The sequence below is a fragment of the Schistocerca piceifrons genome, chromosome X (genome assembly GCF_021461385.2).
Source record: "Schistocerca piceifrons isolate TAMUIC-IGC-003096 chromosome X, iqSchPice1.1, whole genome shotgun sequence".
In the NCBI taxonomy this organism is placed as follows: Eukaryota; Metazoa; Arthropoda; class Insecta; order Orthoptera; family Acrididae; genus Schistocerca; species Schistocerca piceifrons.
The window spans coordinates 729,612,769-729,628,387 of NC_060149.1; the positions used below are offsets into that span (position 1 = coordinate 729,612,769).

General features: G+C 41.8%; 1 protein-coding gene across 3 annotated transcripts in view; it reads right to left on the reverse strand.

Moving 5' to 3' along the window:
- Nucleotides 1-15,619, reverse strand: part of LOC124721085 (cAMP-specific 3',5'-cyclic phosphodiesterase) — an 836,067-nt gene that overhangs the window by 328,943 nt on the left and 491,505 nt on the right. For all 3 annotated transcript variants that reach the window (XM_047245894.1, XM_047245893.1, XM_047245895.1), the window contains one exon: nucleotides 14,780-14,844. In XM_047245894.1, the coding sequence (XP_047101850.1) occupies nucleotides 14,780-14,844 (65 nt within the window). The remainder of the gene's footprint in view (nucleotides 1-14,779; nucleotides 14,845-15,619) is intronic.

Sequence of the window (15,619 nt, forward strand, 5' to 3'; positions counted from 1 at the left end):
TTACTACTCTGCCAACGGTTGTCATACGGGTGGTGTCTATTTTGGTCACGATTTGTGTTGTGAGAATAGCCTTGTCGTGTCCAGTTATTACTTCTTTCATCGCGCATTTGCGACGGATGTGACCTGTAATTGTTGTGTTCCTGGTTTCGCGTTCCGCGATTGTCAGTGTCAATTTCTAATTCTTGTAACAGTCCCTGAAAAGCTTCAATGTCGTCTTTGCAACGTCCTGCTAAAATAATATGTCGTAAATGTTTAGGCAGTTTGATTAAGCAAATGCGGATGAGTTCTGAGGGGCTGTATGGGTTTGACAGGTATTGATTCTTGTGCAACATGTCTTCAAAATATTTCACAAGACTGGAAAATTCAGATTGTTCGAAATGTTTCATCATTATGATACCATGTTTTACCCGGTCTTGTGTGGCTTGAGACCAATATGCTGAGAGGAAGGCATGGTAAAATTCTCCTTCACTGTGGCAATCGTGAATGACCGATCGCATTCTTACAGCTGGTTCATTCTCTAAGTAGCCACACATAAATTCTAACCTGTGCTCCAATGACCAGTTGGGAGGGAAACAATGAGAGAATTGATGGAGCCACGCTTGTGGATGAATGTCGTTGGCAGAATTCTTAAACGTTTTGAATTTACGTGTAGTAATGAACAGCTTATAGTCAAAATCATCATGTCGGCGAGTCGCATATCGGTCATTGTTAGGTCGTGTCGGCCGTTCCATCTCAAAATTCGGTGCACATTGCCAATTTCTTTCATAACTTCTGAAATGCCCTGTGTTATTATTTTGCGGCTTTCCGTGTTTCTAAGTCCCTCTTCCCAAGCTGGGGCACGAGTATCCTCTGAAATACGTAATTCTTGTATTAACTGTGTCAGCTGATCTTGTACTTCCCGGATTTCTCTTTGGTGTTGCGTATTAATCTGATTCTGATTTTGTTTGAATTTCCTAATTTGTTCGCACTCTTCAGTGTCAGTGAAGGCTACAGGTCTTGTGTCATTCAGATCATCATCTACCTTTGTAGATAAGTTAGTGACCTGATCCGAAAGTTCGGCTACTTTCTCCGATAGTGAACACATTTCCTCAGTGTGTTTTTCTGAACCAAGTTTCAGAGTATCTACTGTGTCCTTTAAGTTTTCCTGAGTTTTTGCAAGTTGCGTAACCGAATCGGTAGATGCAACTGAGTCAATTTTAGCCCACAAGGTCTCATGATTTTCATGAACAATGGCTTGCAGTTCTTTTATGGCTGCTTCGTGATTCTGTAATGCATTTTCATGCCGCGAAAAAATAGGTTGAAAATGCTCACAAATTTGTGTTTTTACGTCATTACAGACTTTTTGACATTTCGATTCAATGTTATGTAACTCACTAGTTAAATCTTCACGTGTTTGTTCAAGTGTGGTGTCTAACTTTTGAAGATTTTGTTCCATTGTGTCTAACTTTTTGAGATTTTGTTCCACTGTGTCTAACTGTTGCTGTGTTTGTCTCTGGTGTTGTTCCATTGTGTCTAACTTTTTAAGATTTTGTTCCACTGTGTCTAACTTTTGAAGCTTTTGCTGTGTCTGTCCCATTTGTTGTATTAATTGTAATAACAATGCATTGGTGTCTGAAACATGTTCCTCAGTGCTTTTCGGCAGTGAATTTACACCGGAAACATTCACATTTTGACAAGCAGAAAATGTGTCTTGACTTATTTGAGAAAACGGTGAGGATCCAAAACCTGAATCTACAGTATTTGCGAGATCGTGTCGTGTCATTTCGGCTTCCTGAGGCGAGCTATTGCCGACCGGTCGATCGATAATACTTCTCTCTTCACTAATTGTTTCACTGTCCACGCCATTGTTTGACGCCCGCTCCATTTCCCTGTGCACAGTTACCAAATTACTACTTTGAACATTAGTAAATTCATTACTCGGCGGCGCTGATAAGCTACGCTCGTCATCACTATTATTTCTCAGTTTAGTTTGGAGCCTAGTGTTACGTTTTTCACACGCCATTATTGTCACAGTATTTCACACGACAACACAGAAAAACACAATTTGAAGATCAAAAATAAAAGAACACATTAACATAGCACTGAAAATAATATCTAGTTAATTGCAATCGCAGCTGCGAAATACTTGGTGCAAATCTACATGCATGCCACAACTGTTTTACTATACAACAATGAAAGACTGCAACTACAAAGGAAATTCTCTCTACAATTACGCGCTAGCAATAAACAAAAGCTACACTAAATACACAAACTACAAGAAAAAATCAGAAGATTCCAGGTTCGAATCCTGGCAGGGTCGCCATATGATTAAACTATACCTTTCACAAATCACTTACCTCACAAAAACCTTCGCTGCTCAAGCTACTGCAATACAGCAAGCGCCACTACTGCCAGCTAAATAAAAGATTCAAACTACTAAAGGCACTAACTACTGATAGGGATAGTTAGCAAATGAAAGATATTAATAGAGAACAAACAATGTATTTACCTTAATATCATCACAAGTCATAATATATATATCAGTTCATGACAAATTGCAAAACTCCGCCATCTCTCTCCCCACATCCACCACTGCTGGCGGCTCACCTCCAACTGCGCAACGCTACGCGCTGTTCACAGCCAGCTGCCTAACACTACAATGGCGAGTATTACAACAATGCAAAGCAGACACAGACTGCCCACAGCACAGCCATTGATTGTCATACAGAGGTGGCGTTACCAATAAAAAACCTAAACAGCCTACTTACATAGAGAAAACATAAACAGCCTACTTACATAGAGAAAACATAAACAGCCTACTTACAGGTGTAGTTGCCATAATTTTCATTTTCTTCACATTCAGGCTAAGACCGGCCTTTTCACTTTCGTCTTTCCCCTTCAGCAAGAGTGTTCTCAATTCTTCTTCACTTTTTGCCAACTGGATCGTATCATCCGTGTAACTGAGGTTGTTTACATTTATTCCAGCTATTTTAATTCATGTTTCTCCTCCATCTAGCCTCGCATTCCTCATAACATGTTCTTCGAATTTACACTAACGGAAAATGAGGAACGAACATTTCTACCCACATACGTGCTGTAGAAAAACAGTTTTTGCTACGGATTCTGAAGAGGTTTCGATTCCGTAGCCGAGACTGCGTAGGAACACGTGTCCGGTGGCGCTCGTCTTGAAGGAGCACGATCCGAATCCTGGTGATGGAACAATTTGTCATCGCTGGCACTTGGCCTGCAAGAGATGGAGTGTTAGTGGTGTACAGCTTGGCTCCAAATCCAAAACCCCTCTACAGTGTCTTATGGAGTGAGGGCATGTGAAACTGTCGAGGGTGATTCGATCTTCACATCCCGACGTCAGCTCCTTTCGAGATATTGTAGAGAAGTGGGCCAATGTACCAGCACCGAGTTGCATTCTCTCCTTTCCGTTCGTAGCACAAACACATCGCTATACGTTACATCAGACAACCCTATGTTATCCCTACGCGCGGTTACAGGACTGGACTGTAACGGAAACTATGAAAGTTCCTGAAATATTTTTCGAGGACATATTGTCCATAAGTGTATGACACTTGAACAAATTAAATACACTATCTGTATCCCACGTACCAACATAGCAGGCAATGAGATGGATGATGTTTGTGTTTTTCTTTGCTATCTTACACAGCTTCCTCCACATGAACGTCCGCAGTTCGTGGTCTAGTGGCTAGCGTTGCTGCCTCTGGATCACGAGGTCCCGGATTCGATTCCCGCCCAGGTTGGGGATTTTCTCTGCCCGGGGACTGGGTGTTCGTGTTGACTTCATCATCATTATCATCATCATCATCATCATCATCATCATCATCCGTGACAGTTGCTAGATTGGACTGTGAAAGAAATTGGACTGTGTAAAAATTGTGACTGTCTGGGCGCTGATGCCCTCACAGTTGAGCGCACCACAAAAAAGATACTATGCCATGATAATACGAGTATTAATGATACCAACAAGACCTCGCTACCGTGACCTCAGGCGTGGACGGCAATTCCTCGTCCTTACAACGTACAAGATGTTTAAACACAGTCGATTCACACAACACGTTCATAGCATCAACATATACCATTTTATCTCTCCCAGTGCAACAAAGAGAAAGATGTAAATCACAATGCCCGCGCATAACGTAGGGACACGTCAGCTAAGGAACGTCAGCCCTCAAAAACGGCAGCTGAAATTTAGGCGATATCAAAAACATGTTTATTTCTTTGTTTCTTTATAAAATAGGTAGTGCTAATATCAGAAGGTTTTTTATAACGTTAAATTCTACCTCAACCATAGCGAAAATAAGTATATAAGAGACATTTATGAGGTACGAAACAAAGATTTTAATGCTGAAATCTGACTGTGATCACGTAGTTACGTATGTACACCCTATCGTAATAATGTATCAGGTGTCCCTTCTAAGAGTCATCAGATGCATTTTCTCTGGTGTTTCGGCAAATATCTGCTATTTCCTTTTTGTGACCTGTAGTTCTGGTCACCTCAAATAAATGTGACTCATCAACTATTTTATGCGACACCCGAGGTCGACGGAAAGCGTCAGTTTTTTCCTCTTTGTGAACAAAATGATTTTTAAAGCGGAATTTTACGTGTCCATTACATAGAACAGTCCCAAATTAGTCTAGTGCGATTTCGTTTTATCGATATGTATTAAGAGGGTAATTAAATACTGAGAATAACCAGTACTCCAACAGCCACAAAGCAGCGCAGAAGCATGTCGATTGCAGTCAGCTCGGCTCACGACGCTACTCAGCCGCTGCTGTAGTACTGGTTATTCTGCGTGTTTTAACGTCGCTATTAATACATATCAATAAAACGAATTTCGCATTAGACTAATTTGGGACCACTCTATACAATGGACACGTAAAATTCTGCTTTAAAAATCATTTTATTCGTAACGAGAAACAGATCTACACTTTCTGTTCATACTGGGTGTCGTATGAAAGATGTGATGAGCTTAATTTGTTTGGAGTGACTCCAGCTACATACAGCAAAAAGGAAATTTCAGATATCCGCCGAAACACCAGAGAAATGCGCCTGTGACTCTTTATGAGGGATACTCTATATATGTTTAAGATTCGTAAATTTGGAGATGCTCGAATGGGGTCACTGGAAAACCAATACAACGCTAAAAAATCATGTATATGTTTATGCAATGCTAACACTTTCGTGTGTTCGCTATTCAGTCTCCACTAGTATAACCTACGACTGGCTTGTACCTCTGCAATTTTCGTACATCTCACAGGCGTATTTCTCGAAGCAGGGTTGTAATCATAGTTGGAAGCATGGAGAGAGCACGTGCCCTTCGCTGGCCTCCTCTCTGAGAAGGTCGCCGTATTCCACGTGTGGCCTGCCCTCTGCTCAGCGCAAAATGCCACGCAGGGATTTTCGTAACAAAAGCTCCGAACACCTCTGGAGATATCTCTGTGGTAGCGACTAAGAAGCAGCACAAGAAAGCGGCAGCGTGACAAGAAAACCTGCCACACAAAGCTGTAAAGCGGGAACTCTCAGAGGGGAGAGTTCGCGCCGCCTCTAGAAATGCTGGTCTTAACGTTTGCCAAAGGTTCTGTAAGCTGTGAACGGTTGCATGCAGACGGCCGAACTGCGGTATCCTATGTAACTTTTCATACATAATATTTCTTTCACCAATACAAACTGCGCACTACAGCGTTGTGAGATTTCTTTTCATACTTCATCGCTGTTGTTCACGTCCTGACTACCCAAGGTAGATTTGTAGTACACATTACCTTTTCTTTGTTCTTTTATTGTGATGTTTTGTACATGCCGCGATTTCTAGTTTTTGAGTTTTTCTTGTGCAGCTGCGCTGGAGGCCTTTAGACGTTAAGAAAATTTTTGTAATATATTTTCTAAAACAAACTCCCAATATTACATAAAGTGCAGTTTATATTTTTCAGTGAGAAGGAGAGCCAAGTATGTAAGACACGTTCGAGTTCTTTTCTGTCATCATTCAAATTATTTCTCTTCTTTCTGGATCACCCGCAGGGTTCTTTTTCTAAATTTCCACACTTTTGTGGGGAATGTAAGTTGCATATCGTTGCGTGCTACTATCTATAGAACGCCGTTAGCGTCGGCAGTTTCTTGATCGGTGGGATAATTGCGTAAATCAAGAGCGCTGGGATTCCCCAAGTAGAGAGATGGAGAAGCATGGCTTGCTCCTAAGACCACGTCGCGGAGTTTGTTTAAGCGGTAGAAAGGTTGTTTGGCTGTGCGTGTTCGTATGTGCCGCGTAGTAGTGCTAACGATACATTTTTAAGTGCACCATATAAGACAGTTTGCGTGTGGTATAACATATTCGTATACATCTCTTCCGCCGTGTTGATCGAACCACGCGTTTGACCAGTGAACTGTACCATAAGAATTAACTGTGAAAATCTCCTGCTACTTGTTAAACGGTGATCGTGAACGTATAACTGAAGTAGAGAATACGGTATGAACAGTGCGTCAGTGAGAAAGAACGATATTCAAAGTTCTAATAAGTTTCGGGCTTGCAGCCGGTCGTCGTTCTATATACCGGGTGATCAAAAATTCAGTATAAATTTGAAAACTGAATAAATCACGGAATAATGTAGATAGAGAGGTACAAATTGACACACATACTTGGAATGACATGGGGTTTTATTAGAAGCAAAAAAATACAAACGTCCAAAAAATGACCGACAGATGGCGCTTCATGTGATCAGAATAGCAATAATTAGCATAACAAAGTAAGACAAAGCAAAGATGATGTTCTTTACAGGAAATGCTCAATATGTCCACCATCATTCCTCAACAATTGCTGTGGTCGAGGAACAATGTTGTGAACGGCACTGTAAAGCATGTCCGGAGTTATGGTGAGGCATTGGTGTCGGATGTTGTCTTTCAGCATCCCTAGAGATGTCGGTCGATCACGATACACTTGCGACTCCAGGTAACCCCAAAGCCAATAATCGCACGGACTGAGGTCTGGAGACCTGGGAGGTCAAGCATGACGAAAGTGGCGGCTGAGCACACGATCACCACCAAACGACGCGCGCAAGAGACCTTTCACGCGTCTAGCAATACTTCGTTTTATTTTTGGTTCTGATAAAACCCCATTTCATTCCAAGCATGTGTGTCAATTTTTACCTCTCTATCTACATTATTCCGTGGTTTATTAAGTTTTCACATTTATACTGACTCTTCGATCACCCGGTATATTCCACTATATTTCAACTGGGCACCTGTCAATCACCCTCAGGGGAGCCATCTTCGACAACCGCCCACATTTCGACACTTTCACATTTCCATGGCACAAATCCAACACGAGGACGCTGTACAAGAAAATTTAAAACCACAGTAGCCATCGCACACACACACACACACACACACACACACACACACACACACAAAAGGTGCCCAATGCCAGAAGTTATCAACAGTTAGTATTATTTACCAGCACGTGATTTAGTATTAACTCTGATCCTCTGTTGTTTGACCAGGAAGAGAGAAGGATTCAAAGCAGATTTTAAGCAAAATCCTCCATCGCTGTGTAAAAGGTCACTCGCTAATTTCATCTCAACGGCTGCCTTAGTAACACTACCCCAACAGCTGGAAGCGCACGCCAGAACCTCCGTGTTGTTATATTCAATAGGATCACCACTACCAAGGCAGTGTTCAGCATCAGCAGATTTGCTCGGCTGTTGTAAGCGTGTGTAATGCTTACGTTTAATACACCGATCCACCTCGGTCCTAATGGTATGATCAATGTACGAAATGCAACAACTGCTAGGGTCGTTTAACAAGTAATGCAACACATTTTTCTGAAAGCAGGTTGATTGTGTTGTGACTTGGCAAGACAGCCAAGCCACTATGAGGTAGCCGAAAGGCACGCGTTTAAGCTCACGCAGGCTGGCGTGAGGTCTGGAACAGTTAAAGGAGTTGAGTCTAGTAAAAAAAGTACGTAGCTTCTGGAATACTTAACTTTAATCCATAATTGGTAAACATCGGTCTGACGGTACATGCATCACAAGACAAATAGCAAATGATAATGGCGCCATGCTAGGTCATAGCAAATGACGTAGCTGAAGGCTATGCTAACTATCGTCTCGGCAAATGAGAGCGTAATTTGTCAGTGAACCATCGCTAGCAAAGTCGGCTGTACAACTGGGGCGAGTGCTAGGAAGTCTCTCTAGACCTGCCGTGTGGCGGCGCTCGGTCTGCAATCACAGACAGTGGCGACACGCGGGTCCGACGTATACTACCGGACCGCGGCCGATTTAAAGGCTACCACCTAGCAAGTGTGGTGTCTTGCGTTGACACCACAGATTGTATTTTGAATTCCAGTACACCACTTTATTCCCGACTCTTTTGGGTACAAAAGCCTATTTTCAACATCATCTCCATCCAATGTGAGGGTCTTACGCTATCTTACTGGGAGGGCCTGTATGCCGGCATGGTACCAATCTACTAGTCGACGCCGGAGCCAACGTCTTGATGCGTCAATAACCTCCCCATCATACACGTACTGCTTCCCGTAGATTGCATCCTTCATTGGTCGTAACAGGTGGAAGGCAGAAAGTGCGAGATCTGGGCTGTAGGGTGCATGACGAAGAAGGGACCAATGAAGTCTTTCTGAGCTCCTCTCGGGTGCACAGGCTTGTGTTGTCATGCAGCTGTTTGATTGTAATCCGTCCTTTCAACACTGCTGGAGTCACACTGTGTGCGGCCAGCCGGCACGGGAGGGATCGGACAGGTTTGCGCGACCTTGTTGCGATGATGACAGACGCCTTGCCCAACAACTCAGTGCGTTTTTCTGCAGTGCCAGGGCACCGTACACATTCTGCAAGTGCATACGATAATCTGCAACACACTGGTGACAGCTCTGTGCTTGGAACGCACCACCGTTAAAGACGCTATTTTGAAGGCTACGTATAACGCTGCCAACTATCGGAACTTCGTGAAAGCATAGGGTCTGAAGCGGAAATATTCCACGATGTTCCACAATTTATTCAACCGAAATTGGCAGAGAAAAAAAAGATGTGTTGCATCACTTACTGAACGTCCCTTGTACAATGGATAGGTAGACATCGGTCTTACACAAATCACGATCGTTCTTTACAGACCGCGAAAGAGCCCTAATGTTAGATGGTGGTCGAAAACCACACTTCCCATCCCCGTGGAAATGATGGGTGCGTAAGGAAAAAAAAGGTCGTTAACTTCGGTGACAATTTTCATCACTCACCAGACTCAGGGTTGTTCGATAGCGGATCGTGCGTCTGATCTCTCTCTCACTGTAAATATTCTGGCTAAAGGTTTTTCGAGGTGAGACAACTCGGCTCACGGACGCTCAGTGTCTGGGATGACGTGGGCCATATGAACCAACGTACGAAGCGAACCCTCAGGTTGAGCAAAACGATGTCAACCGTCAGCCTAAAGATACAAGCCAGAGGGAATTGCCTTTCTAGAAATGGCATGGCCCAACGTACCCTCAACCCTCCTTCTGACCAACATATCAAGGAAGTGAAGGCAGCCACCTTTTGCCACCTCCAAAGTGAAGCGAATTTTTGGGTAAATTGAATTTAGCTGTTCTAAAAGGTTGTTAAAATTTTGCAAAAGGCCTCACAGATTTCAACGGCGCCGTCTCTAGGACTCGTTTTTCGAAATCTTGCAAAAACAGTTTGGCAGTAATAGGTGACAAAGCGCTCCGTATCTCAACTCCATCGATTTGCTCATAAAACTGATCATTAAATAGGTAAGTCGAAGTCAAAACAAGTCGAAATAGGTTCGTTCATTCAACACCAATCGTAATCTTAATTAATCATAGCGAATCAGTTGGAAGAACGAGAGTGAAGAGAGAGGCCACATCAAAAGTTACTAAAATATCAGGGTCATTCAAACGTAATTCCTTTACTCGATATAACAACTACGCCTATTTCTTAAGGGGGAATGACAGGGTAAGGGTGAAAAAACCGGAAATTTTTTTATTACGGAATTTCAATGTATATACATTGAAGAATTATTCCCCAAAACATTATGCGCGAAATCCAAAAAGTAACGATTCTGTGGGCGTTTGAAGCTGGGCGTGCATGGCACCCTTCGGCGTTAGAGAAACGGTTGCAAGTCGTTATCGATGCCATCACCCTTATTTTTACCGATTTGAGTACACCTGATTTGCTGGAGCGTTGTTTGGGCGGTTTCACTCAAAATGTGAACGAAAGTTTCAATAGCCTCATTTGGAGATACGCTCCCAAAGATCCAACCGAAGCCAAATTGTCAATATTCCTTCAAACTTGGCCCTATGTCTTTTGAATGTAGCCCATACTGCATTATTACATGTGGCAAATGCCCTTCAAATCAAAATCGGCGATGAAATCCGCCGATTCTGTGAAGACAGAGTCGCCAGCAGCGATGCGCTCAGCAACAAAATGGGTTTTGAGGACGAAAATTTGGGCTTAGCAGGTCGAAGTAGCAGAAAGCTGATACCCACTAACTGAGGCGATAGTTATTATGGACTAGGCATCGATGATATCCCGTAAGTTTTAAGCTTGGTCCCTTTTCTGTGATAAATACTCGTCAAACTTTAAACGCCTTTTTCTCAGAACCATGTTTTTCGGCATGGTTGTTGTCGTCCACACTACAATTTCCATCTGATTTTAATAACTTTTGGTCTCGCTTGAAGCAAACTGAGTTCTCTTCAGTTCATCGAAGCCGATTTTTTTATCTTCATATTTAGTATTTCTTCGGCCAAAAAAGATGGGTTCAATAACGCCCATTTTTTTCGAATAAAATATCTATAATTTCGTCAATTTTTGTTTTTTGAAAATCCGTACGACGAACTAAAATTACATCTGTAACGATCAGGGTGATATGTTAATTTCATGTTTCAAGTAACTACAACCGGAGTTACAGCGACAACCGTCGATAAACCTCCTTTCAGAGCTGCCTCGGAAAAATCCCACCACACAGTTAAGATATTACTATTTTTCAACTAAAAATACCAATGAAAACTTGATTGTATGCTGTATTCATTGCATAGGCCTAAGAGGAATCCCTTTCTTGGGGATTTTCTGAAGGCCACGTAATCTAGGGAGACAGCAAAATAAGAGACAAGACACTTTATAGCCTGCGGTGACCAGAAATTTTTCTTCAGGAGATCAGACAGTAAATACAGCATTTTGAACACATTCCTGCTTTCCAACGAAAATGTAGTATTGCTCCTGTCCGTGGGTAAAATAACAAGCATCTGAGCCTTGAAAACGACAGAGTGCTCACCCACAATACAGTAAAGAGTGGTAACTAACTTCAGGCTCTTTGCTGAACAGCTTCCATTGAACACTGTGAATCAAAATATTTAGACAATAAATTAAACAAGTGATTAACACATGTAATCATATTGGATGTAACTGTCGCCGTTTTCTGGTTACTGCCGTCAATTATACTCGCAACGACAAGCTACACTTGATCACAGAAACGTTATATTGCCTCGTGACATTTGACATCCCCTTGAACAGATTCTGTGTTCTTTGAAGCGATGTATTTGAGGATGAGGGTAAACGCACAGTATCAACACTGCAAACGCGTTGCTACCACACCACGATATTACCGCGCTTGGTCTCCTGTGGCCGTTATCGGGAACACGCTGCGACATTGCTATAAACAATTCTTGTGGTGAATAAAGGAAACGCATCGTACTGTGAATGCTCTCAGGACGGTTGTGCATATAATATCAAGTGGTTGAACACGTTCTCGTGATAACTCACGATAAGCCGAACCAAGCATCCTCACTCACAGATGCAGTAATATTGTGGTCGACTAATACCTGCTAGTGATACAGTGGAAATATTATGGGGCAGTGTAAGAAAATTTTATAGATGATGGGTCACTGTTCATGATGTGGGTCTCAAATAGGCGTGTGTCGAGATGGTGAATGCTTGCAGAACAGTATTTACCTGTTGCGGAACTTTGTTCCAGTATATAACTTAATGTTCTGAAGAAAGGCTGGGTTATCAACTGGTTATGGCCTTTGTATTGCTAACGTCCACTAAATAACCATGCGCACTGTGTTCGGTTTCCTCGTTGTAGTCTTGATTGTAGCGTGATAAAAATCGTTATTAGATTTTGTTTAGTTAGATTACATTGTTATATCCCCAACGAGAGACGTGATTTGTATTCGTGAGTCGAGTTCAGTTCCGGTCTGGTCGTCCTTATTTACATCTTCAATCCTCTTTCGACGCTGATACAGCTTAAGGCTACGAGTGATCCCACATAGAGTGCACCAACGCCTCTATTCTTCTTCCTATCCAAACAGATGAAACATTTTGCAGCTTATACGAGTACTGTAGTCAGCTGAAGGTAAATACAGCAACAGAAGAAAAGTTAATAAGCTTCTTAAAATAATTAGTAACGTTTTCTGTGAAACAACTCGATATTAATCTCTGTAAAAAACTTATACAGCTATTTCTTCACTAAATAGGTTCAACATTGATGTACGGAGGGTGTAGTTCCGGTTGGAGCTGGTGCTGTGATGTTTCTGGGCTGTTTTTCGGCCAACCACCGGGTAACGTGTACACGAACGGGGATGTTGATTTCAACATTATCGTCGCCCAAACGTTGCCCCTTATTACACATCCTCATGATGTGTGTGCTGTAGACACTCCCGTCTCCAAGACAACAGCCATTGTCACAGGACTGCACGCCTGCTTTCCTCGTTTGACTCACTATCAGTATCCTCTTACTGCTAGACTGGCCAGCTAAGCTACGCTAATCTTAAGCCCATGGAAACTATTCGGAAAAACTAGTTAAACGCAGCAGTCAGAGAGCTCAGTGGGATCCAATCATCAATGAGTGTCTTCAGCGGGATATGGCATATGTAAAGAATCTTGTCGACTTTCTTCCTTACTCAGTTTAGGTCGTTATCAATGACAGAAGTGATGATACACAGTATTAGCGTCATGTCTTGTGATGTGACCAATTTTCTGTCCCCGTGCTTACATTGTTTACAAGAGTAAAATACTTCTGTAATTAAAGCGAAGCCTTTTTCGCCACTGTTCATATTAACCTCCAAATGGGCAGCAATGCCTACGAAAATTATAAATTATCTTAAGTAAGTCATTTTGGAGCATTAACGTACTTTATATAAATTGTTTCTGGAACATTTAACTAAACTGATAAGGAACTGATTGATACACTGATACTTATAGTTAGAGGAACTGTAGAACATCGGCAAATTAAGTGACCTGTACAATTATGTGCGAATGCCGTGTTCCTAAGGGGATTTTCATACTCTGGTTTCATCCGCTCAGTTTCATGCATCAGTAGAGCCACAGTGTGCCAAGGAGGACAAGCTAAATATGAAAGCTACTAAAAACCTTATTTAACATTACTAACTTCATAGCTATGAAACACTTAACGTTTGCTAAGAGATCCTTCTGGTATCCCGAACAACAAAAACAAATCTATCGTGCATAACACAGAGTAATGTTTGCGGTTGATAAATAAATAAGAAAAAAACATTCTGAGATTTCCAATAAGTATTTAAGTAGTTGGCTTTTCTTTCCAACCTAGTTTACCTAACATAAAACTATTTGCTTAAATTTATAGTTTGAGGTACATTCGGGTTCAGGAAACTGCTTTGGTCTCCATATAATTCATATTTTTCAGAAAAAATTGGAACATAGTTTCTCTGATATGTTGGTTACCTTAGGGTATGGACCTGTAGTACTCCACTTAATCAAGAACTTACGTCCTGCGTTACAGTCGTCTGGAACTAAATATAGACTCTTACGTGCCCTCTTCCCTTCCCCACTACGAGTACTGCAAATTCTATGACAACAAAAACTAGTCTCTCAGTACTATGACGTATAGCTTGGCATATTTAGATCTGATGGTTGACACCTCTTTAGTTACGTTTGAAATAGTCTCAGATCTGATACAGTATCTTAATTTAATACTCGACCGCGACTATGATAAGAACTTTGAACAGTTAGCTAACTGTCTTCAGTCATAGTGTAATCAATAATTGTAAATGACTACTATATGTTTCTTTCTAAATGGACGCATATTCTAGTCACCAATAGAGCGAGATTTATTGAATGAACACAGTTTCATCGTTCGAGTCACCCTATCATGACAGCAGGTTACCAAATGTCACTAATCGAAGGTAGCACTTTCGCCCAATTTCATGTCTTGCACTGCTATATTTTAAAAGTATATCGACAGGATCACTGGGTAATATACGACCGGAACTTGTTAGAAACTACAAGGATACAGTCAGTTTTGGAGTCTCGTATGGGTACAGGGTACAATATTTACGAATTTCATACTCTTCTCCCATATAAGACTCTTGAGCTGACATATTTGCCTCTAGTTTCAAGCCTGCCCAAATAAATGTGTTATTCACTAGGAAATTCATCTTTAAACGTTTCCCTTACAATCTCTTGTAACCGAAGAAAATAGGTTGCCCTTAAATAGAGAAAGAACGCTTGTACAGGTGGTCAGCGCCAGTGAATCTTGTAGACATTGAGTGGTTACTATTTTTGCGTTTTTTGTTTCATATTATTTCAGTTTTCAGAGCGTTTAAAAATAGTCGCAAATCTTGTATCACTTTTGCTGAGTGCAGACAGATTCCATTTGGATGAAATGTTATACTCGCGTCAGACCTCGTAAGGGCTCCGTTTTCATCAGTGAACGTCAACTATGCAATTGGAACACAGCAAAACCAATAGAAAAGTAGAATAGTCACTTATGGCGAAGCAGTCACAAATAAGAGATGAATCTTACCTCCAGGAGCCAAATTGCGTGGCTGTGGTGTAGCATTGCCGGGGGCTCCAGATGACCTCCGGGATCTGAAACAAATCGAGAACGCAATATAAATTACCGATCTGCCGAGGTATTCCTCACAACAGCAACTCAACAGCAGGAAAACAAGATCTGAAATCTGTGAGAAATATTCTGAGCGTACACGTTCATTTGCCTTCCTACTGAGTTGGAATGGTTAATGAAGATGCCTGTTAATTTAAGGACTCAGCTAATGACTGAAAAGTATACCAAAGTCCAAGAAACCCGTCTTCATTGACTTCAGCTACAGCAATAGTTTTCTATAGTCTCGTTCCAAGCATATAGCAGCTACATAATAAAATATGTAACTGCCATATGCATGACATGATGCAAATGCAGGTTTGTACGCTCAGTGTTTGTACGAGGGGCATTCAATAAGTAAAGCAACTAATTTTTTCTCAGCAGATTTCTTTGGAAAAATGCGGAATTTGCTGTGGGACATTGCGGATATTCCCCCTTCAGCCTCTATAGTTTCATGAAATGTAAATAGGTTGCGGAGCTATGTGTAACCATCGAAATGGTGTCTGCAACGGATGTGCGTTCCCAGCAGAGAACTGTCACTGAGTTTCTTTTAGCGGAAAACCAGAGCACAGCAAATATTCATACGCGCTTGCAGCATGCCTGCGGAGACCAAACAGTGAACAAAATCTCGGTGAGTCGTTGGACGAAGTGTCTGTTATCCTCTCAACAAAGTCAAGCAAACCTGTCCGATCTCCCGCGCGAAGACCGTTTACACAAAGCTGTAATTCCTGTAATATTAGAATTTGAGGACACACTCATTCG